This window comes from Pangasianodon hypophthalmus, chromosome 20 (genome assembly GCF_027358585.1).
Source record: "Pangasianodon hypophthalmus isolate fPanHyp1 chromosome 20, fPanHyp1.pri, whole genome shotgun sequence".
Lineage (NCBI taxonomy): Eukaryota > Metazoa > Chordata > Actinopteri > Siluriformes > Pangasiidae > Pangasianodon > Pangasianodon hypophthalmus.
The window spans coordinates 21579387-21604175 of NC_069729.1; the positions used below are offsets into that span (position 1 = coordinate 21579387).

Here is a 24789-nt window from a genome sequence, read left to right on the forward strand (position 1 = left end):
ACCAGGACACGAAGAGATTCCAGATTAAACGCATCACAAGTGACTTTATCGGTTTTATCAGTGCTATAAAATGACTTTATTCCCTCAGAGTCAGCAAAATAATTACTCATTTTAACAGTGAATGAGAATAAATTACATTAAACTACATGTGATTTTAGCATTATTTACTATAACGCTAACTGGTTTGCTAGAACGCTAGTTTATTAAAATGCTAATTTTTTGTTTTAGCGCATTTACCATAATGCTACTTTGCTGCAAAAAATGCAAAAGATTTATTTTTCTCCCTTTAGGACAGTGATGAATGTGCACAAAACATCACAGAAAGCTCGACTCAAGCTTCATCATCATCATCTTCCATGGAGGCCATGTCTCCATTCCTCAAGAAGAAAGCACACATCCTGGAGGTTCTTCGTAAGCTGGAGGAATCGGATCCCCTGAAGTTTCATCCATCCGCTTGCTATCATCATCATCATCTTCCTCACACACAGTCGCCTTTACCAGGAGAGGTGACTAGCATGGTGAACCTAAGTCCACATCAACACCAGTGTAGACAGTCCAGTTCAGATTCGGATCTTCACGAACACACTCACGGTAACGTTGAGGGACAACAGGACAGTCGTGCATCTTTAAACTTTGGAGGTTGTCCATCTTGTCTTATCCTGCAGCATAGATCAAGCTTGGAGTTGCTTAAGGGTAATCAAGGACTCAGTGTGCCATCAGCTTCTGGCAAAGATGATAAGAAAGGACAAATGTGGTCAGAAGAACGTGGTGCTTCAGGACAGAGTACCGAAAAAGCGCTAAGTACAGACAAAACCAATCAGCCTAGCTCAGAAGATCCAAAGAAAGACTGCAAAAAAAGACAATCAAGCAAGACTTCACCTACGAAATCAAAAAGTACCAATAAATATCACCATGATAAGAAATCTGAAACTATTCCATCACCAAAGGGGGGGAAAATGAAGGAGCCTCTCAAAGTTGCAACAACATCTGAGAATCAAGAGCCTGAGATCTGCAATGGAAAATTCCCAACCTCTAAAGAAACTACAGTCTCCAAGAAAGCATCAGTTGGATCGTATTCTTCAGCCTCATTGCCCGAGAGAAGCACTTCAGCATTTTCACAGCAGCAGGTCACAGAAAAAAAGTCAACGCAAAGTCCAGCATCCTTGTTTGGTGAATCCAAACCTTCAACATCAACGCTCTTGAAGTTGCTCAAGATACCTTCAGCATCGGAGAACAATGCATTTCGCTTGAGTCCTCAACTGACACGAAACTCAAAAATCCCATGCAGGAATAACTATGAAATGCAGACACGGAAGGCGACCACAACAGAACGAACTTGCTCTAAAACAGATTCACAACCTGGCACCCATTCAGCCCCGACATCTCCACCAACTCCTGAGGAAACATCATCCATTCCTATAAAAGATCCAGGGTTTAGTAGCCACTCTGCCCCTAAACTGAGCAAGGATTCTAAAGCAGGTGCTCAGGTACCTCACTATGAAAATGTTGTTGGTCCTTCCACTTCAAATTCCACCACAGCTACCAAGGACACCACAGAAGTTTCTGAAAAGCAAAAAATGAACTGGAGAGATGAAAAGGTCCTCAATCCACTTTCCTCAGATTCATCAACGAGCACAAGTGACTCTTCTTCCTCCTCATCAGATCAGGACACAGACACAGAAAGTCCAGTTTGGCAAAGACCTCAGCACCATTTCAGCCTCCCTAATGCGTCATCTTCGGCAAATAAGGCCCAGAGGATGAGCTACCCCAGCATGAAAGATGGATATCATGAAAGAGGTCCTCCAGTTTCATCTCCAAAGGGCGGATCTTCTAGTGCGTCTCAGGTCGAGGTTAAAAGAAGAGACAGACAGCCATCAGTGCAAGACAGGAGAGAAATCATCAGCAGCTATAGTGAAACGAGTTATCACCCATTCAAAGAACGTTTGGCAGTCCTTGGACGACTGCAGAATGTAGAAGATATGCATCAACCAGGAGTAAAAAGGGGAGCACAAATTAGTGTTAGCAGACCTGCTGCATCCACTGGGAAAGGAGAAAGAAGCAAAACAGCAGACAGACAAATCGAGAGAATCGCATTGGAACAGCGAAAACACACCGGCTCACTAGAAGGAAAATCATATCCTAAAAATAGCTTTGGCAATTATGCCAAGGTACACGCATCATCATCATCATCATCATCAGCAGCAGCAGCAGCAGAAAGGAAGTACATCACAAAGCCAGACAGTCAAAAGACCAGAGCAGGACTGCCATCAACAGCCTCTTGTGATACTCTTGTGGTAATGCGAAGCTACGGGAAGTGTCCGAATCCACTGAACAAAACAGTACCAAGTCCCCAAAGCAGCCCTACCAGAGGACAATCCAAGTCTCCATCCAAGGCTGGAAATGCCTCTTCATATCCTCGAGGAATGAAACCAGTTCAGGAAGAGCGTCTGAACCTTCAGAAGCATCAGTCACCAAAACTCACAGCTGGGAAGAAAAAGACTTTTACACATGTAGACACCTTCCCACCTCCCCTTCCATCAAAATCTGCACTTGACTCGGCCAAGTCTGTTCAAGAGAAAAGACTTTCTGTCCCACAATCCTCCATTGAGCAGAAGGTCATGCGAGGAATCCAGGAAAATGTGCTTAAACTGCAGGAACAAGACCGAGGACAAGCTGCGGAAACGAAACAGAAAGCATCCAACGGGATTGCGAGTTGGTTTGGGTTGAAGAAAAGCAAGCTTCCTGCCCTTAGTCGCAAACCAGAAACGTCCAAAATCAAATCAAATACGTCTTCATCATCCGCTTCCTCAGGAACCAAAGACATCTCAGGGGCCAAAGGAGGGTCCAGGAAGGTAGTGGAAAGTTTAAATATCTCAAAGCTCATGGAAAAAGCAGAGGATTTACGGAAGGCTTTGGAGGATGAAAGGGTGTATGTGAAAGGAGTCGGAATTCCGCTCGATCGTTCAGCGAGAGGACGCTCGTGTGAAGTTATCGTGGACCAAACACAAGGTCAATTATCGCTGATGTACGCAGGAGTGACAGGTGACAGCTTCATGCAGCAGCTGCTGAACAGGTAAAGAAGTGAAAAATAGAAACTAGACAGGTGCTGATATACGATACACTCTTATATTTTGTTAACATGATACAAAACGATCCAAACAAGTCTGTCACAGTATTTATTGTGGATTAAATTGAAGGAGAATTGCATGCTCTCTGAAAAAGCAACCCCAAAATTATCTTCACAGGATGAGCTTTTATAAATACTGTGATAATATCAGAAATCTTAATAAAACTTTTGGCAATTATGTCATAATATGCAAATTTAATATTGGCATTTGCCTACTGGACATTAAATATTAATGACTAACTCCTGATGTTATTAACTCTATGCGTAATACAATATTGTTTCTGCTTAATGAAGATTTACTAATGTGATTTAATTGGTCAATTAAATTACCACGCCTTATTTCCTAACAGGGTGGATGACAGAGGAGCGTCCAATTTTGGCATCATGCACAGGCGTCTTTCCTTCGACTCTAAAAGGTCACGTCCTGTTTTCGGCCATCAGCAAAGCTGCGTCCGTCAAACCAGGAGCGGGGAGGAGATAAAAGTAAATACCGATCGAGATTTTCTGAATGAGTTTGGATTGTAAAAGCAATTCTATTTAGGAGGAGATACACAAAGTACCGTATTGTCCAGGCTATACTCCATTTGTCTGGAGTGTGAGCTGCTTTAAAGTCTGTCTGCAAAGAGAACAAAACAAAATGTACACTGCTTTGTGGTAAAAATCGCATTAATGATATTCACAGATATTCATATTTTACGCTGTCGCTTGAATTCAGAATGATTCTGTTTCCTTATCTGAAGCCCTGGTTAAGTCTTGATCTTAATCCCAAAATAATCCTGGAACTGCTGCAACTGTTGGAGTAGTACAACGCTTACACGCACAGAGCCCATGGTCTACTGTTATATAACAGCTTTTAGGGATCTCCTTAGTGCCCCCTAGAGGATGGAGTTACTCAAACAATGAGCTATTCTTAAGCTACACTGAGCTGTACTGTTCTTCAGCCTGTTAAACCAGAGAAAATAGTGTTAGCTCTGTGTTCAGATTGTCAGTTTGGGTTCAGTGCTTCATCTGATGTTGATATGAGCCACTAGATTGCTATATTAGAGCCCCAGACAGGCAACAAAGCTCACATTGCTAAACCTCCTGATCCACTTCCGCTCTTGTTTGTTCTTAATATAATGTAATTTAAAGTCTCTTCATCTGATATGATCCTGTAACTTGTAGTTTGCTGTAAAGTCTCTCAGGCTTTTTATATACCTGAGTTTTCTTACTTGTTTAAGTGAACAGTCTAATCTATGGCTGCATGGAGAACTCTTTATTATGTCCATGGCCATGGTACCTGACCTTGAGACGTCGGAGATGTTGTCTGTCTTCTGCCTGCTTCTTCCGTCTGAGTGTTTATTACTCACTGGTATGTTTGGGTTTTATATGAAAGCACAGACGGATGGCCGTACTAATGAACTGAGACTGCTTTGGGCGTAAATTGTGTTACTGCTCTGTCTCATAAGCCTGTTTGGGAAATTGCATTTGGGAGTTGACTGACATTGTGAATGTTGTTTGCTATGAGTCACTGTAATTATTTACGCGGCTGAAAACACGGTGTCATATGAACGATGTGTCGTTGTCAAGTCATTTAATTCCTGCTAACGTCCTGAGACTCATCTGTCACATTAACCATCTGATCAACAGTAAAAACGCTAACTTACAGGCATATTAGGATATGAAACCACAACTTCTGCTAGGGCTCTATAATATATTGCATCTCGATTTGTTTCTCAGTGCAGTTCCACTGAAAAACAGCGTCGATTCTGCAGCACTGTCCACTGAATAAAACAGTAGAGTGCTACTATTCCTCCTTACTCACTGTGACCAATCAGCATAGAGATGTTTTACCACATGATACATACAACTGAAGCTCGTTAATCTACAGAAGAAAAAAGGAAGAAACAACGTCAGAAAGATGTGACTGAATGTTAAAATGCCCCAAATGATTGCAGTTTGGAGCAAATTTGTGCTGAACACTTGTTTAATATTATGTGCAGAATACTTCGATTGTGAAAAATCCATATTTCGTTAAGAATCATGCAGCTCTACATTTTGTCTTTTTGAAATTCTCCCAGCGAGAGGGCTAATCAGCTCCCGCATGCAAAAACACCCCTCTGTATAGTATAGTTAACTCATACATCGCCTGAATTAAGTTACAAATCAGAATTTATGAAGTAAAAATTGATGCAAAAGTAAATGAGTTGCGAACTCTGAAAAGGCGGAGCTTGAATTGCCTAGTTTCTGACTTGGGCGTCTGATCCGTTGAACATTTTCGAGTCAGACGTTGTCTCTTCCCAGGTTCGGAGTACAACAATTAGACCATTGTGGTTAGAGTGTATTGAAGTATATGTCTAAATATTCTTTGTTTACACTTCATTCTCCACCTCCTATCTCTCTCTCTCTCTCTCTCTCTCTCTCAGTGTTCAGAAATGAGCCGAGGCGATGACGTGACGTCTGACGAGAGCCTGGCCGAGTCCGTCAGCTCGCAGCACTTTAAAGGTGAGAACAGAATTCCAAATCCTCAAGCCAGGTTTTTACCGGATGCTTCGTCCCATTACTAGCATCCATTACTTACTAGAACCATTTTACAGTTCTGTCCTAAACTCCAGAACACACACACACACACACACGCACACACACACAGTCTTATAAGGAGATGTTTGATTGGGTAATATAATTCTCAGTGTGCGAATTACCCATAATGATGTGTATCATAATAACCCATAATAACCACTACGAAGCTGACATGCTAATATCTAGCTCTCTATTAGCCTACGCATGTTGTTTTCCTACGAGAGTGAACCCTAATAAAAGTTCTTGTTTGGAACGCCAGCGTTTGGGACACAGCTCGAGCCTCACTGGACCTCGGCCGCAGGATAACAGAGCTATAACCTTTACCTCAACATTTGTCTTTAGTTTCTGACACAAATTGTAATTGGCTCTCGGTCTGATGGATCTTTTCCCCTCAGGCTGTGAGCGACACTACGCTGGTTTTGTCACTTAATTTTGTTTTATGTCACTTAATGCCCACCTCAGGAGGCCAATATGAGCACAAGGCCAATAAGTGTTGGAGCTAAAGTGCAGGTCATTTATTAAAGAGCCGCAGTGTGAGAGGAACCACGAGGGCTTCAGATACTACACTAACACTAATGTACCGCTCCGGATCTTACCGGAACCTCCTGTGTGTGTTAATCAGCACTTCTATTAAATATTGTGATATTCAGCTCAGACAGTGATGTCATTTTACACCACGACCAGGAAAAAACCCCAGTTTCCGATTGGCCGGCAGGTTTGCGGATATTGTTACAGTAATAAAAACAACGCTCCTGGTTAATGTGTTGGGATGTAACCATGACAACAAGCATGAATAAGGATTTAGGCATGCTGCTAAGCAACAGTAAAATAAATACTCGCTAATTAATATTCAGAATTTGACTGTAAAAATAAAATGATGGAACTGGAAATTTAACACTTTTTAAATAGAATATTGTGCTAATAATGAAACTGTGATCAGGTTGGGTGAATCTCCTGAACTGGAAAAGTATAATTGTTTAAATTTATATATTTAAAATTATTTTTAAAGAATGTAAAAATGTGTAAATAGGAATGATTTATGACTCACATTTTACAGCTTAAAAAAACTAAATACAAAGTAAAATATTAAAACAGATAATAAATAAGAAAACAAAACGATAAATAAAAACTTTATATTACACCCAAATGAGTTTAAAGAATCAGTGTAAAAATGATTAGAGTTGCTTTATAAAAATAAATGAAATATAAAGAGTATTTCTCTCTCTCCCCCTCAGGCTCCATGCGCACTCTGGACAGTGGGATTGGGACGTTCCCGCTTCCCGACTACGCCAACAGCGCTGCTGGAAAACTCAACCCTAAGCTCCAGAGCTCGTCTGTTCCTCACCAAGCGGCAATGAAAGCTCGAAAAACACGAACCCTAGAGGGAGGACTAGCGTCTTTAGACGAAGTGAACACTTCTGTACTCTACACTTCTCCACTAGAGGCCAAGGGGACGAGTGTGCATCTGTCCAGCACCATCCATGAAGGTGTGTGAGGGTTTTTTAAACAGGAAGCTCATAACAGCTTCACTAAATCGGTTCAGACATCTTCTACAAATTTGAATATTCATGCCTAATCTCTCCTCGTTTTCTTAATGAGGGGAAAAAGTGTAAATTTCTGCAACTAAATACATCGAATTGTTTTATTTCTCTTCCATACTGATATTTCATCTTTATTTTAAACGCTTCCTTTACAGACATTGACGTCTATGGAGCTCATTTTCAAGCCCCGCCCACTGCAAACTGGGCGTTTCCCAAACAGAGAGGATCAGAGGGACAGGCGGAGCCACCGAGCCAACAAACACCATCAAAGCGGGTGAGAACACGAGCAAAAACACACACACACACACACACACACACACACACACACACACACACACACACACTCGAGTGAAGATCATAGAATACACTAAAATATGTTAATAATAATAATAATAATCTATATTTATGAGGCACTTTTTATTCTGAGTTTAAAACACTTTACATTTAAAAGAATATTTTTATGATAAATTGTTAATAAGGAACCGATTTCAATCACCAGTTAACTATAACTAAAAATAATGTATATTTCTGTGAGTTACTAATAAGCGCTAAGAGTAATGATGTGATAAATTCCCGATACGATGATCGTCCACTCCAGTGGTTTATCTTGCTACAAATGATAATTATTCTTAATAATAATTTTTATAATTCATTTATCATATTTATATATAATTTATTTTAAAAAATTCTTTCTTTATAATTCTTTAGCATTCTTTCAGACGTTGTTATCACGGTATGAAGTCATGATGAAGTATCGTTACAGCCTCTATAACACTCTATTCATTTAAAAGCATATACATCAATATTCAGCAGAAGACACTTTTATAAACATTTAACTGAATAATAAAATAAAAATTGTATTAGTAACATGGTAGAATGTGTGTGTGTGTATGCATGTGTGTGTGTGTGTGTGTGTTCAGTCAGAGTTTTTTTGCACAGACATGAACATAGTGGACTTTTTTTCTTTTTTAAATAAAAGCTCTGAATTGTCTTTTATCTCTCTTAAATAATTTAAGTTCAGCAGTTCACTTTAATCTGACGTGATCTTCAATGGCTCATAAGTAATGGCACCTTTAGCAGCTTTTATAAAACACATTGTGTGTGTTACAGTAAAATACTGAGTGACGGGGTGGTGTGATGAAGCGGAGTTACTGTTACTTACAGCAAATTACCAATAATTACAGTTTTTAAATTTACTAAAGAACGACGTCATACTTTTTATAGGATAAAATCTGTAGCTATAATTGTAGAACCATTTTTACTTAAAGGATCTTTAAAAAGTTATAACGGTTCCTTGATGCTCATCTAGAATCCTTTTTTTGCTGACTACTCAGTATTTACAGAACCCATGACAGGTGAAAATCACATGTAGAGTCGTTCTCTTTAAAACTTTAAGTGTGTATAATTGTCCAAGATTTGGTTCTTTGTAGAACTTTGGATGCATCAATAAGGTTTCCATTGAAGCAAAATTCCAGCTTTTCTAAAAATGTTCTTCCTATGCTGTAGGGTTCAAGTTTCTCCAGAGAGATAAATCAAGGAACCCTTAAAGGTAAATTAAATTAAATTAATATATTGTAGATGAAAAAAAGATTTTACACACACACACACACACACACATATATATATACAGTACTGTGTAAAAGTCTAAAGACACGTGTAAAGAAATGCTGTAGAGTAAAGACGCCTTCAAAAATAATGAAACTAAATTTTTCTACATTAAAAAATCCTATAAAGAGCAGTAAACAGTAATAAATGAAACAAAGTCAGTATTTAATGTGACGATCCTTCACTTTAAATAAATAAACAGTATCTGAGGTGCAGTGTGTGCAGTTTTATAAGGAAATGAGCTGGAAGTGTTACTGAGCATCTTGCAGAAGCAGCCACAGTTCTTCTGGAGACTTTGACTGTCGACTCGCTTCTTATTTCTGCAGCGAAACCCAGCAGCCTTCATTATGTTTTTATCTGAAAAGTGTCTCTTATGGAATCTGCTGCTTTCTTTACTGACATACAAACATTTTTCTGGAACATTTCATTTTGTGCTGGAAAACTAATGTTTGGAATCGAAAATGTTTTTGTACTGAATCAATAATGTAGAAGCCAGAAAATAAACATCTATAACAAAGTTTGTACTAAAAAAAAACCAACTAATAGGGTGCCAAGACTTTTGCACAGTATTGTGTTTGTGTGTGTGTGTGTATATATATATATATATATATACACACACACACACACACACACACACATCTAGCATGTTCTCCAGGTTCTTGCATGTAAAGGAACCGTAAAATGTAACTAAATCAAAACCTGAATTATGGCAACACTAACGGGACAAACACTAAGGACACCACGTCAGATTTAGAGACAGTACAGTATAAACATCATGGAGGATAAAAAGCGCATGATATTTTGGAAAAAGAGAGCGTCTCTGTGATTCAGGAATGGAGTTTATATTTCCAGAGGCTTGAAAACTTATTTTCTTTAATAACTTCTTCAGTAACTTGGTTTTCTATTTAAACTCTCTCCTTTCCTTTAAACGTGTGTAAAATTGCTGCGTTTCCCAAAAGGGTCTGTGTTTGCGTGCTCCATCATGGAAACACCTGAGGCAGTGTTTTCTCATAAGAATGAATCAGAAGATGCTCCTGTCAGATATCGAGCCAAATATTGATTCACACCCAGCATTAGGCCTTTTTTATTTATTTATTTTGTTGGGGAAAGGTTTTATATTGCCATGAAATAACTAATAAATATAGTGTCATTTTTAATGGATCACAATTTTACTGTAGTAATTACTGAAATATATATAAATGCATATGTAAAATTATAACTGATAGATAATAAATGTATTTATCAGATAAATTAGCTCAACCAGCTACACAGCGTTATTTTCACTATGAAGAAAAAAAATCAGAACCAGAATATAAAAAGTGTCTGTTATTTCCGACACATCGCTCGTAATGAAGCATTATAACACCACTGACCTTCGTTCACAGCAGAGATCTCTGTCCTGAAGTGGTACTAGATAACAGCACCTAATAAACGAGGGAGAGTGAATAAGGGGAGGTTATATAACCACTAGATAGGCTGCCTATTGGATTTAGTGGATGTTAACTCACAGTAAAAAGGAGAATCACACCTGAGACAGGCTTCAGGACATTTTACAGCAAAGAAAAAAAACACCATTTCCTTTCTCAGTCCGTATTTTCTATCCCTGATTTTTTTCAGGTTTTTTTCAGGTGATTTTAATAATCTGAACGTGGAGCTCAGAAAACCCACTTAAAGCATCCGCGTAACCCGACTCTGAATACCAGGAACTTTCCTCACGTAAATACTGAACAATCTGAACACGGCTCTAAACGCATAAATAACACTGCAACAGAAATTCGACCTATCATCTGCAGATCGTGATTCTGAATCCCGGACGATGTCACAGCTATCCGTCGCAACGATTGGCTGTTCTCTCTGGGTGGGAGGGACTTACTCTCTCTCCCCTGTCAATCACAGCGACACTAGCCAATCGTGTGTATCTGTGAGCTCATGTATGTGTAAGAGGGCAGATAGCGCTTTCCTCCGAGTGTGTTACACCCGCAGTATGAGCAGCAGCTCAAAAAAAAAAAAAAAAATGTTTGGCTTCACGTGTCTCAGAGGAAACACGTGTTAGCCTTCACTCTCCCCGGATGGTAGCTGTCGTGTGATAGGGCAGGGCTGACTGGTGGGCGGGAATTAGCCAGGACTAAACTGAGGAGAAAATGTGGAGGGAAATCAAAAACAAGAACAATCAGGTTTTGAAAATCAGAAACAAATTTCAAACCAAAGTGCATTTATAATACAAAATCAAGAAAGAATCCAAAAGGTGCTGCAGAGTTCAGCGTGTCTGAAGAGGAGGAGCTTTACCGCTTTGTGTAAAGAGTAGAGACATGAGGACGCTCGGAGTGGAGCTCGTTCCATCACTGAGGAACCCGGATGCTGAAGCAGTGAGACCTCAGCGTGAGGAGACAGAAACTATCAAACACTTCTCTAAACCACTCTAAATACGCTTACAGAAAAGTCACGTGAACTTCACGTGTCACTAATCACATGACCTGTGAAATTTTTAGACACATCACATTGTTTTGTACGATTTTATTTTTCACATGTAGGATGTTTTTTCTTTTCATTTGCTTCGTGCATTTGATCACATTATTCATGTGGTGTGTTTTTATTTTGTGCAAATTTCAGGACCCAACATGCTGAAATCCACCTTTTTTCATACATATGATTACATATTACTCACATAAACGTGGGAAAAATTTATGATCACACGTGAAACGTACGTGATTTTTTTTGTAAGGGATGTGAACGTTGTCGTGTGTCAGGTGACGTCGAGGTGTGGGGCGGATTTTTGTTGCTTTGCTTATCAGAAAATAAAACAGCATCTGATTTCAAAACTAGCTGATAAACCACAAAATGTTCTATTAGAGCACAGGATTTGTGTGTGTGTGTGTGTGTGTGTGTGTGTGTGTGTGAGAGAGAAAGAGCTCTTTATCTCTTATCAATTACATGTCAATACAGAAACTGTCAGTGTGTCTTTAGAATTGATTAGAGAAAGCAGTGCGGAGGATTATAACAGCACTGACCTCCATCATTCTTTAACACACACACAGCATTGAAGGAGCTTTAACACACACTCGAGGCTCAGCACCATCACGCTCTGTGTGTGTGTGTGTGTGTGTGTTGCACAGTGGACAGATAAAATAAGATGACAAAGAGAAGAAAAACGTGTCACTGAGCATCTAAACACTGATGATTAACCTCCACTTGTTCCTGATTGGGTCAGCGGTTGCCATGGAAACTGAAAGGATGAGAACATTGACGGAGGATCTTCACCATCAGATGTTGCACTGCAAACAATCTCTATTATTTTACACACTCACACACACACACACACACACACACACACTCTAGTGGAAACACTTGAGTGTTTAGATCAGCAGGGAGATTTTTAGCTCCTCGCTCTCATGCTGTTTTTAAATAAATCTCCCAGTGATGCATTCAATAATCATCAACATCACGACTTTAAAAGGTGCACGAGTTCAGATTCAGGGTTTCAGGTGTGTGTGTGTGTGTGTTTTTGTCTTATAAACAAGGAACTATCATTTTAATGTTACAGGTTGTTTTGTTACTTCACTGGTATAGTCCTGATTACTTCCTGAACACGTCCTGATTACTTCCTGATTACTTCCTGAATACTCCATGAACTCTTCCTCATTACTTCCTGAACAGTTCTGGAACACTTCCTGATTACTTCCTGAATACACTGTGACTACTTCCTGATTACTTCTTGAACACTTCCTGGGAAGATGTCAGTAATGATGATGTCACTGTGCATGATTGCTGTTAACTTTTCTTTAAAAAAATTGTCACTGTTGTTCAGTTTACGCTGCTGAACTGCTGACTGTGTTGATATTGTAACCAAGTCGTCGGTGGAGACGCAGGAAGCCATCTTGTTAAAATCGAGTTAAAGACGAAGCGTAGCTGCTGGTTCGTGTAACACGGCGTCTGATTATCGTCTTACTGCCAAACAGGAGAACCTTTTAAAGAAATCTACTAATATTCTGTAAGATTAAATAACATCAAGGGTGGAGCCAGGCAGCTAGAAGTGGGCGGAGCCAGACATTTTTTTTTGTACGTGTGTTTCCTGTATCACATCAGTCCTGATCTGTTTGTGTAAATTTACTATAATCGTTAGTATTATTGTACAAGTCTGTGATGTTTTGTTTGTTTTCACAGAGTTTGGATAAAGTTCCTCAGGTTCCTCGTGATGTGGAACAAAGAAACGTTTCACCGTCAGGAGGACGACGAGGGAAGAGTCGCAGTCACGGAGCCCAGGACACGGTGAAAGACGGAAATGCAGATTTAATGAAGGAACGAAGTGAAGAACTTTTATCTCCAAATCGGCCTCAAGTGTCTGAAACCCCGGAATCCCTCAGCGACTCGCTGTACGACAGTCTGTCCTCGTGCGGAAGTCAGGGGTAAAAAATAAATAAATAAAAAGGAGAAAAAAGTTGAAAAGTGAACTGATCCTGCTGAACTCAGTTTGTATTTTGGAACAACTGAAGCTGCAAAAGCAGGAACGGATCCTTCAGCAGAGCGCTCACGCTAATGTCTGGTTTTTATTCGCATTTTATATCAGTTTTGCCTGAATAATTCTGAACTGAAAAAAAAATCAGGTGTGAGAAAAAAGATCAGCTTCATTCTGCACTAAAAAAAAAACACACACACACACACACACTCCTTCCTGTCCATAAACACCATCCATGTGTTTTGTTTGAGCAAAATATAAAATATTCTAGCATACTTCTATCCACTGACCGAAAAAACAAACAAACGCATGACCTTCAGACGGAAAACGGTGAGTAACTAACAGATCACTGTAATGAAGGATGAACACGTCTCTGACTCTTACCTGTGATTAGCATCGCATTAGCATAAAATAATAAAAAAAAAACTACTGTGACCTTTGACATATTATATTAAATCCCACAACTTTAAAGGAGTGAGTTCAAGAGAGAGAGAGAGGGGCGGGGCCAGAGCCGAGGGGTGGAGCCAGGTGGGGAGCGCACAGGTAGAGGGGTGGGGCCACAGATGAGAGGCGGGGCCAAGTGAGTGAGATAATAATGTATTTGAAATTAAAATAAGTATAAAAAAATAACTATAAAAATTCAATAAAATTTCTTGAGATATTGAATTATTTCCTGTTGTATCTACAGAACCCTGCTCCTGTCTCACACACACTGCAGACTTCAATACATTTTTATTTATTACATTTTTTCCTTTTTCTTGTGTTTAAATATTTATGTTTTTGCCAACGTTGACTAAACTGAACTGTTTATTGCCGTGTCGTCTCTGCTCCTGTTGTTATCAATTTATATTATTTTATTTATATTATGTTCATATGGATTTGTTCTTTATAACTGAATGGACTTTCTGTATCTCGTGCACTGAATTTTTCCCTGTGAATAATATTAATAATAATAATAATAATAATAATATTAATATTAATAATAATGAGGTTTATGGTGCTGTGTACATAAATAGCATAGAAGACAAATTACAAAGCCATAAATAAATAAATAAATAAATAAATAAATAAATAAAATCTTATGGACACACTGACGGGTCACTTCATTTTAAAGTGAAATGAAGAGAATTATTCTGCGTTTTCTCTGAAGACTCTGTTTATCTGTCATCTCTCCCTGTTATTCTTATTTCTTTATTAAGTCTTATTCATTCTGTCTCCTTTTCTTTCTCCGATTTATTTTTATATTTAAATCTTCTTGGGGAAACTTCGAGTTGTTATTAAGAGCATTAACACACAAACTCGTTAATGAAGTAAAGTGTCTGAGTGTTAAAGCGTCGTCTCTCTTCATCTTCAGTATAAATAAGTTAAAAAATAAAGTGTGCTCTATTCGATCGTTTACTTCAACAGGAATAACGACACAATATCAGCACACACACACACACACACACACACACACACACACACACACACACACACACTCCATCGTCCATCGTCTTTTCCAAACAGAGCAGGTGAAGTTCACTGAAGGTTAAAGGATAAGAAGGTTGGAATACAGCATCTACAGTGGATATAAAAAGTTTACACACCCCTGTTGAAATTGCAGCTTTTTGTGATTATAAATCGTCAGATCTTTTTCCATCTTTAATGTGAAATAGAACCAAAAACATTCAAGTGAAAAACATATAGAAACGTTTTAGAGGAAAAAAAGGAAAAGGAAAAAAATGTACAATAACCTGGTTGCATGAAGATGCTCACCCCTTAACTAATACTTGTGATGCTGCCACCACCGTGCTTCACCGTGGGTATGGTGTTCTTTGGGTGATCAGCTGTCTTGTTTTTGGAAGACATCTTTTAGAATTATTCCAAAGTTTCCACCTCAATCTCTGGTTTTTGTGAGAAAACTTGTGGGCTTCCCAGACACTCTACCCCAGACACGTGAAGGATACGAGAGATTGTTGTCACGTGCACAGAGTGATCAGTACTTGGCCAGATGTTCCTGCAGCTGCTTTAATGTTGCTGTAGGTCTCTCAGCAGCCTTCTTCAGTTTTGGAGGAACGTCCTGTTCTTGGTGATGTCACTGTGGAGCTCCATTTTCTCCACTTGTTGATGATGACCTTCACGGTGTTTCATTTTATACAGAATTTCTTTTATACGCCTCTCCTGATCGACAGCTTTCATTTGTAAGCTCTTTGGCTTCAGCAGTCGGATGAAACCAAGAAGATGTGAAGAAACTCGTACAGAAGCAGCTGATCTTTATTTGAGGTCAGAATAAAGATCAGCTGCTAAAGATCAGAATGACAGCTGTGTGAGAATTACATCTGAACGTGAGATTGATTGTGATTGGTTCAGTCTGAGCAGTCACATGACCCATTACAAAAGGGTGCACATACTTATGCAACCAGGTTATTGTACATTTTTTTCTTTTCCCCAAAACATTTCTATCTGTTTTTCTCTTGAAGGTTGTTGGTTTCTGTATCACATTAAAGGTGATGAAAGATCTGACATGATTTATCTGTTTCTTTTTTTATTTCACAAAAACCTGCAGCTTTAACAGGGTGTGTAAACTTTTATATCCGCTGTAGATGTTCGTGTGTAGAGTTTTTGGTTTTGTCCTGGTAATGAAGTGTGTTTTAAATTATACTGAAGGAAACGTGGTGTTAAGTACTGAAGGTAATGTTAAGTACTGAAGGTAGTGTTGTGTTAAGTACTGAAGGTAATGTTCAGTACTGAAGGTAATGTTGTGTTCAGTACTGAAGGTAGTGTTGTGTTCAGTACTGAAGGTAGTGTTGTGTTCAGTACGGAAGGTAGTGTTGTGTTAAGTACGGAAGGTAGTGTTGTGTTAAGTACGGAAGGTAGTGTTGTGTTAAGTACGGAAGGTAACGTGGTGTTAAGTACTGAAGGTAGTGTTGTGTTAAGTACTGAAGGTAGTGTTGTGTTCAGTACTGAAGGTAGTGTTGTGTTAAGTACGGAAGGTAACGTGGTGTTCAGTACTGAAGGTAGTGTTGTGTTCAGTACTGAAGGTAGTGTTGTGTTAAGTACTGAAGGTAGTGTTGTGTTAAGTACGGAAGGTAACGTGGTGTTCAGTACTGAAGGTAGTGTTGTGTTCAGTACTGAAGGTAGTGTTGTGTTCAGTACTGAAGGTAGTGTTGTGTTAAGTACTGAAGGTAGTGTTGTGTTCAGTACTGAAGGTAATGTGTTAAGTACTGAAGGTAGTGTTGTGTTAAGTACGGAAGGTAACGTGGTGTTCAGTACTGAAGGTAGTGTTGTGTTAAGTACGGAAGGTAACGTGGTGTTCAGTACTGAAGGTAGTGTTGTGTTCAGTACTGAAGGTAGTGTTGTGTTAAGTACGGAAGGTAACGTGGTGTTCAGTACTGAAGGTAGTGTTGTGTTCAGTACTGAAGGTAGTGTGGTGTTCAGTACTGAAGGTAGTGTTGTGTTCAGTACTGAAGGTAGTGTTGTGTTCAGTACTGAAGGTAGTGTTGTGTTAAGTACGGAAGGTAACGTGGTGTTCAGTACTGAAGGTAGTGTTGTGTTCAGTACTGAAGGTAGTGTTGTGTTCAGTACTGAAGGTAGTGTTGTGTTCAGTACTGAAGGTAGTGTTGTGTTAAGTACGGAAGGTAACGTGGTGTTCAGTACTGAAGGTAGTGTTGTGTTCAGTACTGAAGGTAGTGTTGTGTTAAGTACTGAAGGTAGTGTTGTGTTAAGTACTGAAGGTAATGTAGTGTTCAGTACGGAAGGTAACGTGGTGTTCAGTACTGGGAGAGTGACAGAAGCTGAACACACTGATGAAGGATTAAAGCTGAAAAGTTTGTGATGTTCCTGAAGTAAACGAGGTAAATGTGCTCATTTCATTCTTTAATTTTATTCATTCATGCAACTGTAGAAGTACTGAACACAATCAGCACACACACACACACACACACACACTCACACACAATCAGCACACACACAATCAGCACACACACACACACACACAATCAGCACACACACACAATCAGCACACACACACAATCAGCACACACACACACTCACACAATCAGCACACACACACAATCAGCACACACACACAATCAGCACACACACACACTCACTCACTCACACACAATCAGCACACACACACAATCAGCACACACACACACACTCACTCACTCACACACAATCAGCACACACACACAATCAGCACACACACACAATCAGCACACACACACACTCACACCCACACACTCACACACACAATCAGCACACACACACAATCAGCACACACACACAATCAGCACACACACACACACTCACACCCACACACTCACACACACACACAATCAGCACACACACACAATCAGCACACACACACACTCACACTCACACACACACACTCACACCCACACACTCACACACACAATCAGCACACACACACAATCAGCACACACACACAATCAGCACACACACACACTCACACTCACACACACTCACACTCACTCACACCCACACACTCACACACACACACAATCAGCACACACACACACACAATCAGCGCACACACACACAATCAGCGCACACACACACTCACTTTCTCACACACACACATACACACACAATCAGCACATACACACACACTCTCACACACAATCAGCACACACACTATCAGCACACACACAATCAGCACACACACACACAATCAGCACACACACACAATCAGCACACACACACAATCAGCACACACACACTCACACACACAATCAGCACACACACACAATCAGCACACACACACACTCACACTCACACACACTCACACCCACACACTCACACACACACAATCAGCACACACACACAATCAGCACACACACACACTCACACTCACACACACACACTCACACCCACACACTCACACACACAATCAGCACACACACACAATCAGCACACACACACACTCACACTCACACACACTCACACTCACACACACTCACACACACTCACACACACTCACACCCACACACTCACACACAATCAGCACACACACACACACAATCAGCGCACACACACACAATCAGCGCACACACACACTCACTTTCTCACACACACACATACACACACAATCAGCACATACACACACACTCTCACACACAATCAGCACACACACTATCAGCACACACACAATCAGCACACACACAATCAGCACACACACACACTCACACACTCACACACACACTCACACACACACACAATCAGCGCACACACACACACTCACACACAATCAGCACACACACTCACACACACACTCTCACACAGTGTTAATCCTGTTCTTATTCTGTTCATCGTCAGCGCTCTGTTTCTCTCTTTATCTCTCTATCTTTCTTTTTATCTTCTTGTTTCATAGTCTCATGTTTGTGTTATTTATTTCTTTATCTCTTTGTCCATCTATCACTTTTTCATTTTCTCTCTCAATCTTTCCATCCCCCCCTCAAACACACACACACACACACACACATACTGTTTTGTGGGTGTGTGTGTGTTTTTTGCTCCTGAGCTGTACTCGAATGCGTCACTCATCTCTTTCTCTCCCTCTCTCTTACTCCGTCGTTTTCTCTCTTTCTTTTTTCAATTCAGTTCAAGCTCTCTCTCTCTCTCTCTCTCTCTCTCTCTCTCTCTCTGTTCTCTACCTCCTGCTTCAGGTCTCTGTTCTCTCTGCGACTCTCTCCACAGTCAGTCAGACAGATGCGCGTCTCTCCGTCTTTCTCTCTCTCGCTCTCTGTATCTCTCTGTATCTCTGTGAGAAGATGAACAGATGATTGTCTCTGGATAAATAGGAGGAGAAGAAGCGGTTGATGGATTTAAAGGAAAATGCGAGGGTTGTGTGTCTTCACCTGTCTGTGTGTCTGCGTCTTCACTTCAGGTAAAAAACGCTCAGGTTCTCTCTCGACGATCTGCTGCTCAAACTTTTGGAAAAGAAAAAAATATTTAAAAGGAATAAACATGAGCCATGAGTGTTAGTATAAAGTGTGACATCACTGACTGGTAGCTGATTGTAATGAGTCTGTATTCATAAAGCTTCATAAGTGTGTTATTGTTCGTATCTAATGCATGCAGTGTGCATGAAGCTGAACTGGAGGCTATAAGCTTCTATTAATGTTAGCTACATTAGCATCACAGATTCTGTGAAAAGTTAAGAGAGACACTAAACACGTCTCAGCAGATCGACGACGTCCTGCAGATTCATCGTTTTCACGTTAATCATTGGATTTAATGTGGATAAAAATATTCAGTGCATTATTTCACCATTTCCTTTCATTTCAAAATACGTTATGTTTAATGTTCATGTTTATGTCGTAATTTCATTTTATAAAAGAATATTTAGGTTTAATCGGCTCCAGTCCGGCTCAGTGTGAGAGGAAACGACCCACAGTCAGTGTTCATCTGATCTCCTTCTCTCCATTTCACAATGGATTTATTCTCATCTTAAAAATTTAACTTTATTATTAATATTTATATTATTACCTCGTCTGACTGCGGGGTTTTTCTTTTAAATCTTTTCTTTATTTTACTGAAGAAACCTGATGAGAGTCTTAATGAAGGTTACAGAGGTATAAAACTGATCATGTGCAGAGAATAATAAATCACTGCGCCACTTTATGATGGTGTTTCTGTAACGCTCTGAGATTTTAGACGATCGGATATTATTTACAGGAGACGTACGAAAACCTGAAAACTGTAAATCAACAACAAAAACATGCCAAGAGTTAAATTTCAGAATGAGACACAATCACTGAGCGTGACTTCAGACCAGCTGCAGCAGCGGAGAGAGAGAGAGAGAGAGAGAGAGAGAGAGAGAGAGAGGGAACAGAGCAGATGGTTTACCTGGAGCAGGTGAGTGACGTTTAGCACCGAGCTGCAGAACGTGGCTGATAGCGCCCTCTGGTGCTGCGATGAGGAAACCTCGAGACTCCACACAGCGAAGCGATTTCTGCGACTCACAGCTAATAACTCATTTACACGCACAGTGTAAACATTCAGAGTGACTGATATTGCAGATTAAATCTATATATAATCATATATTAATATTATATTGTTATTGTCAGATTCTTCAGGTGTAATAAACTGTTAAAGCAGACACACTGACCTCAATCATCATAAAGGAAATCACTCATCACATTTATTTATTCAGTTTAGTGTCAGTGAGACGATTGATTTAAACAGCGCCCCCTTGTGGATTCACTCTGAATCTCAATTTTGGCCTTGTAAACATTTATAATTTAAACTACACTCACTCACAACAAATAAATGTTACTAATTAAATCACAGAAAAAATAAGGAATGTTTAAATTGAGATAAAAATGTATTGTGTAATGTGTTGATTTTTAGGTCTTAATTTGTTCATATAATTCCCTAAAACTCACTTTAACACTGACATTTTACTTGAGGAAGATCCTGTTACAAATGAATAACATTTTAAAAATATTATTAGATAATATTAAATGCTCTGATACTCCACATTCGATCTTAATAAAATTAATAAAATTCTTCTTCAAACATTTACTGATTTTAAATATCAACTGTTTTCACCTTTTACAGCCTCAGAAGCGCTTAAATAATCCTCCTGCTTCTCTTTAGAAAATCCTCTACATTTATATAAATGTACATATACAGTAATACAACATCTTTATCATACTTAACACAACGAACAAATAAAACAATAAGGAAACCTTCAGCAGAGTGACCTTCGACCTTCTACTCAGAGAAAATAAAATATTAAAATATCTCTATGTTTTTGGGTTGATTTTTTAAGACACACACAGAGGGGAGCGAAGCTGCTCCTAATACATAAACACACTCATGATAAAAGTCCACACACGTCTATATGTGCTCTATAGTGGAATGAGGTCATGTCTGCGTTTCTCTCTCGTCTGCATCGCAGTAATGTGTGTGTGTGTGTGTGTGTGTGTCAGTGTGGCCGTTACAGATGCAGTGTTATCAGTGTGAGGAGACGCTGCTGAATAACGACTGTTCGGCTGCGACCTTCATCGTAAACTGTACGGCTAACATCCAGGATGCGTGTCAGAAGGAGGTGATGGAGAACACACACGGTGAATATGACACACTCTCATCACTCAGAACTCACACCATCACCTGTTAAAGCCAGAGCTTTCTGCTCCTGCTGCTCAGTGTTTCAGACACAGGCACGAGGGCGTATCTGATAATTAATCATTAGAATTAAATACTTTCGGACCTGTTCTCGTTTTTAATTTTATAGTTCATCACTTCTGGGAAAATGATTAAATGTTTTGATGATTCATCCTGCACTAGTCATGTGTTGCTCCAGTTAAATGCTGTGTGGAATGTATAGTGTAATGTCTGCGCGTGTCTAGCTACATGACTGATACCATTAAAGTGTAACAACTCACGCTGTTACAGTGTAACGATCGATTCACTCTTAGTGTAACGATTCGCTGTTACAGTGTGACGACTCACACAACTCACGCTGTTACAGTGTAACGATTCACACAACTCACGCTGTTACAGTGTAACGATCGATTCACTCTTAGTGTAACGATTCGCTGTTACAGTGTGACGATTCACACAACTCACTGTTACAGCGTGACAAATCATGCTACAATGTGACGACTCACACTGTTACAATGTAATGATTCTTTGTTACGATGTAACGATTCACTCTGTTACAGTGTGATGATTCTTTGTTACAGTGTGACGATTTGCTCTGTTACAGTGTGACAACTCACGCTGTTACAGTGTGACGATTCACACAACTCACTCTGTTACAGTGTAACGATCGACTCACGCTGTTACAGTGTGACGATTCACGCTACAGTGTGACGACTCGTGCTGTTACAGTGTAATGATTCTTTGTTACAGTGTGACGATTCACTCTGTTACAGTGTGACGATTCTTTGTTACAGTGTGATGATTCTTTGTTACAGTGTGACGACTCAGGCTGTTACAGTGTGATGATTCTTTGTTACAGTGTAATGATTCTTTGTTACAGTGTGATGATTCTTTGTTACAGTGTGATGATTCTTTGTTACAGTGTAATGATTCTTTGTTACAGTGTAATGATTCTTTGTTACAGTGTGATGATTCTTTGTTACAGTGTGATGATTCTTTGTTACAGTGTGACGACTCAGGCTGTTACAGTGTGAAGATTCTTTGTTACAGTGTGATGATTCTTTGTTACAGTGTGATGATTCTTTGTTACAGTGTGATGACTCAGGCTGTTACAGTGTGATGATTCTTTGTTACAGTGTGATGACTCAGGCTGTTACAGTGTGATGATTCTTTGTTACAGTGTGATGACTCAGGCTGTTACAGTGTAGCAACTCACTCATTCATTTTTAAAATCCTAATCTCTCACTTATTCATACATTTTATTCACTTGCTTATGTATTATTCACTTTTTTATTGGTTTATTTACCACTCAATCAAAACTGACCTTTAAATATGAATATTTTATTTTTACCCAGAAGCCTGATTGAGGTGAGAATATAAATCACTCATGAATATCAAACACTTCTGCATTAAACTCTATTCCAAACTTCCATTTCTTACACACAGCCAAAGTTATAAAACCCAACACACAACAGTCACATGATGTGTGTTATTTGGGGGGGGGGGCTGTTATGATGGAGATTAGGAGAGAGAGACACACAGAGAGAGAAAGAGAATCAGAGTGAAAGAGACACACAGTCAGAAAGAGAAAGAGAGACACACACAAACAGCAACAAGAGACAGTCAGAGAGAGAGAGAGAGAGAGAGAGAGAGAGAGAGAGAGAGACACACACAGACAGTGAGAGAGAGAGAGAGTCAGAGAGAGAGAGACACACACAGTCAGAGAGAGAGAGAGAGAGAGAGAGAGACACACAGACAGCGAGAGAGAGAGAGTTAGAGAGAAAGAGAGAGACACAGTCAGAGAGAGAGAGAGAGAGAGAGAGAGACAGTCAGAGAGAGAGAGAGAGACACACAGACAGCAAGAGAGAGAGAGACAGAGACAATCAGAGAGAGAGAGAGAGAGAGAGAGAAACAGTCAGAGAGAGAGAGAGAGAGAGAAACAGTCAGAGAGAGAGAGACAGTCAGAGAAACAGAGACAGACAGAGAGAGAGCGAGAGAGAGAGACACACAGACAGAGAGAGAGAGAGACACACAGAGAGAGAGAGAGAGAGAGAGAGAGAGAGAGAGACAGAGAAAGACAGAGAAACAGAGAGACACAGGGAGAGAACGAGAGAGACAAACAGAGACAGAAACACACACAGTTACACACAGACCTCTAACTGTCTCACTGATGTGTTAAGGTGAGAGGTAATGGCAAGGTGATGTTTTCAGTAAATTCAATAAGTGTGTGTGTGTGTGTGTGTGTGTGTGTGTGTGTGTGTGTGTGTGAAAAGCGATATCAGGTGTAGTAAGTATAGTGTTGTCCCCCTCAGGTGTGTTTTACCGGAAGGCGTGTGCGTCCTACACCACGTGTCTGATCACCTCAGCGGGGTATCAGCGTTTCTGTTCTCCGGGTCGTGTGGGCTCCGTGTGCATCAGCTGCTGTAACAGCCCGCTGTGTAACGGGCCACGCCCACCACACACACACTCCACAGCGCACACACACACCTACACACACAGCCAACACCTCCTCTCCATCCTCACGCTGACCGCCGTGACCCCGCCCATCCTCACGCCCTGATAGTGGGTGGAGTCGAAACCCCAAAACTGGACCGAACTTTAAAGGACATAATCGCAGGTGGATTAAACAGTTACATTTATAATGAATAAAGTTACACACTGAGACAGTTCAGCGGTCATGTGATTCTGGTTCTACACTTTGGTAATGATGTCAAAAATAAAGTGATGAAGGGATTAAAAATAAGATGAAAGTTTTAATAAAGATACAATTTAAAAAAATCTGTCTCAGAGTTCTAACAGTTTCACTGTGATGCTCATGACTGAAGTAATTGGAGGAAAAAGAGCAAGTGTGTGTGTGAATGTAGCGAGTGTGTGATTATAGCGTGTGTGTGATTGTAATCAGTGTGTGATTATAGCCAGTGTGTGATTATAGCGAGTGTGTGATTATAGCCAGTGTGTGATTGTAATCAGTGTGTGATTATAGCCAGTGTGTGATTATAGCCAGTGTGTGATTATAGAGAGTGTGTGATTATAGCCAGTGTGTGATTATAGCCAGTGTGTGATTGTAATCAGTGTGTGATTATAGTGAGTGTGTGATTATAATCAGTGTGTGATTATAGCGAGTGTGTGATTATAATCAGTGTGTGATCATAGTGTGTGATTATAATCAGTGTGTGATTATAGTGAGTGTGTGATTATAATCAGTGTGTGATTATAGCGAGTGTGTGATTATAATCAGTGTGTGATCATAGTGTGTGATTATAATCAGTGTGTGATTATAGAGTGTGTGATTATAGAGAGTGTGTGATTATAGTGAGTGTGTGAGTATAGTGAGTGTGTGAGTATAGAGAGTGTGTGATTATAGCGAGTGTGTGATTATAGCGAGTGTG

The 24789-nt window shown here is 39.9% G+C and overlaps 3 protein-coding genes across 5 annotated transcripts in view; all 3 read left to right on the forward strand.

Annotated features, from left to right (window-relative positions):
* The window catches only part of LOC113541980 (nck-associated protein 5-like), a 39000-nt gene extending 24354 nt beyond the window's left edge, over positions 1 to 14646 (forward strand). For 2 of the 3 annotated variants that reach the window (XM_053227015.1, XM_053227017.1), the window contains exons 8-13: positions 291 to 3073; positions 3478 to 3610; positions 5533 to 5611; positions 6922 to 7173; positions 7383 to 7501; positions 12994 to 14646. In XM_053227015.1, the coding sequence (XP_053082990.1) occupies positions 291 to 3073; positions 3478 to 3610; positions 5533 to 5611; positions 6922 to 7173; positions 7383 to 7501; positions 12994 to 13239 (3612 nt within the window). In that variant the 3' untranslated portion in view covers positions 13240 to 14646. Of the gene's footprint in view, positions 1 to 290; positions 3074 to 3477; positions 3611 to 5532; positions 5612 to 6921; positions 7174 to 7382; positions 7502 to 8733; positions 8777 to 12993 lie in introns of all 3 variants that reach the window. The other variant, XM_053227018.1, reaches the window with a different exon arrangement.
* Positions 1 to 24789, forward strand: part of poc1a (POC1 centriolar protein A) — a 256921-nt gene that overhangs the window by 150265 nt on the left and 81867 nt on the right. The gene's annotated exons all lie outside the window — the stretch shown is intronic.
* Positions 18821 to 24125, forward strand: LOC117596654 (ly6/PLAUR domain-containing protein 1). Its single transcript, XM_034302279.2, has 3 exons — positions 18821 to 19175; positions 21226 to 21363; positions 23713 to 24125. Exons 1-3 carry the CDS (start codon positions 19124 to 19126, stop codon positions 23958 to 23960), a joined length of 438 nt encoding a protein of 145 aa, XP_034158170.2. The 5' UTR covers positions 18821 to 19123; the 3' UTR covers positions 23961 to 24125.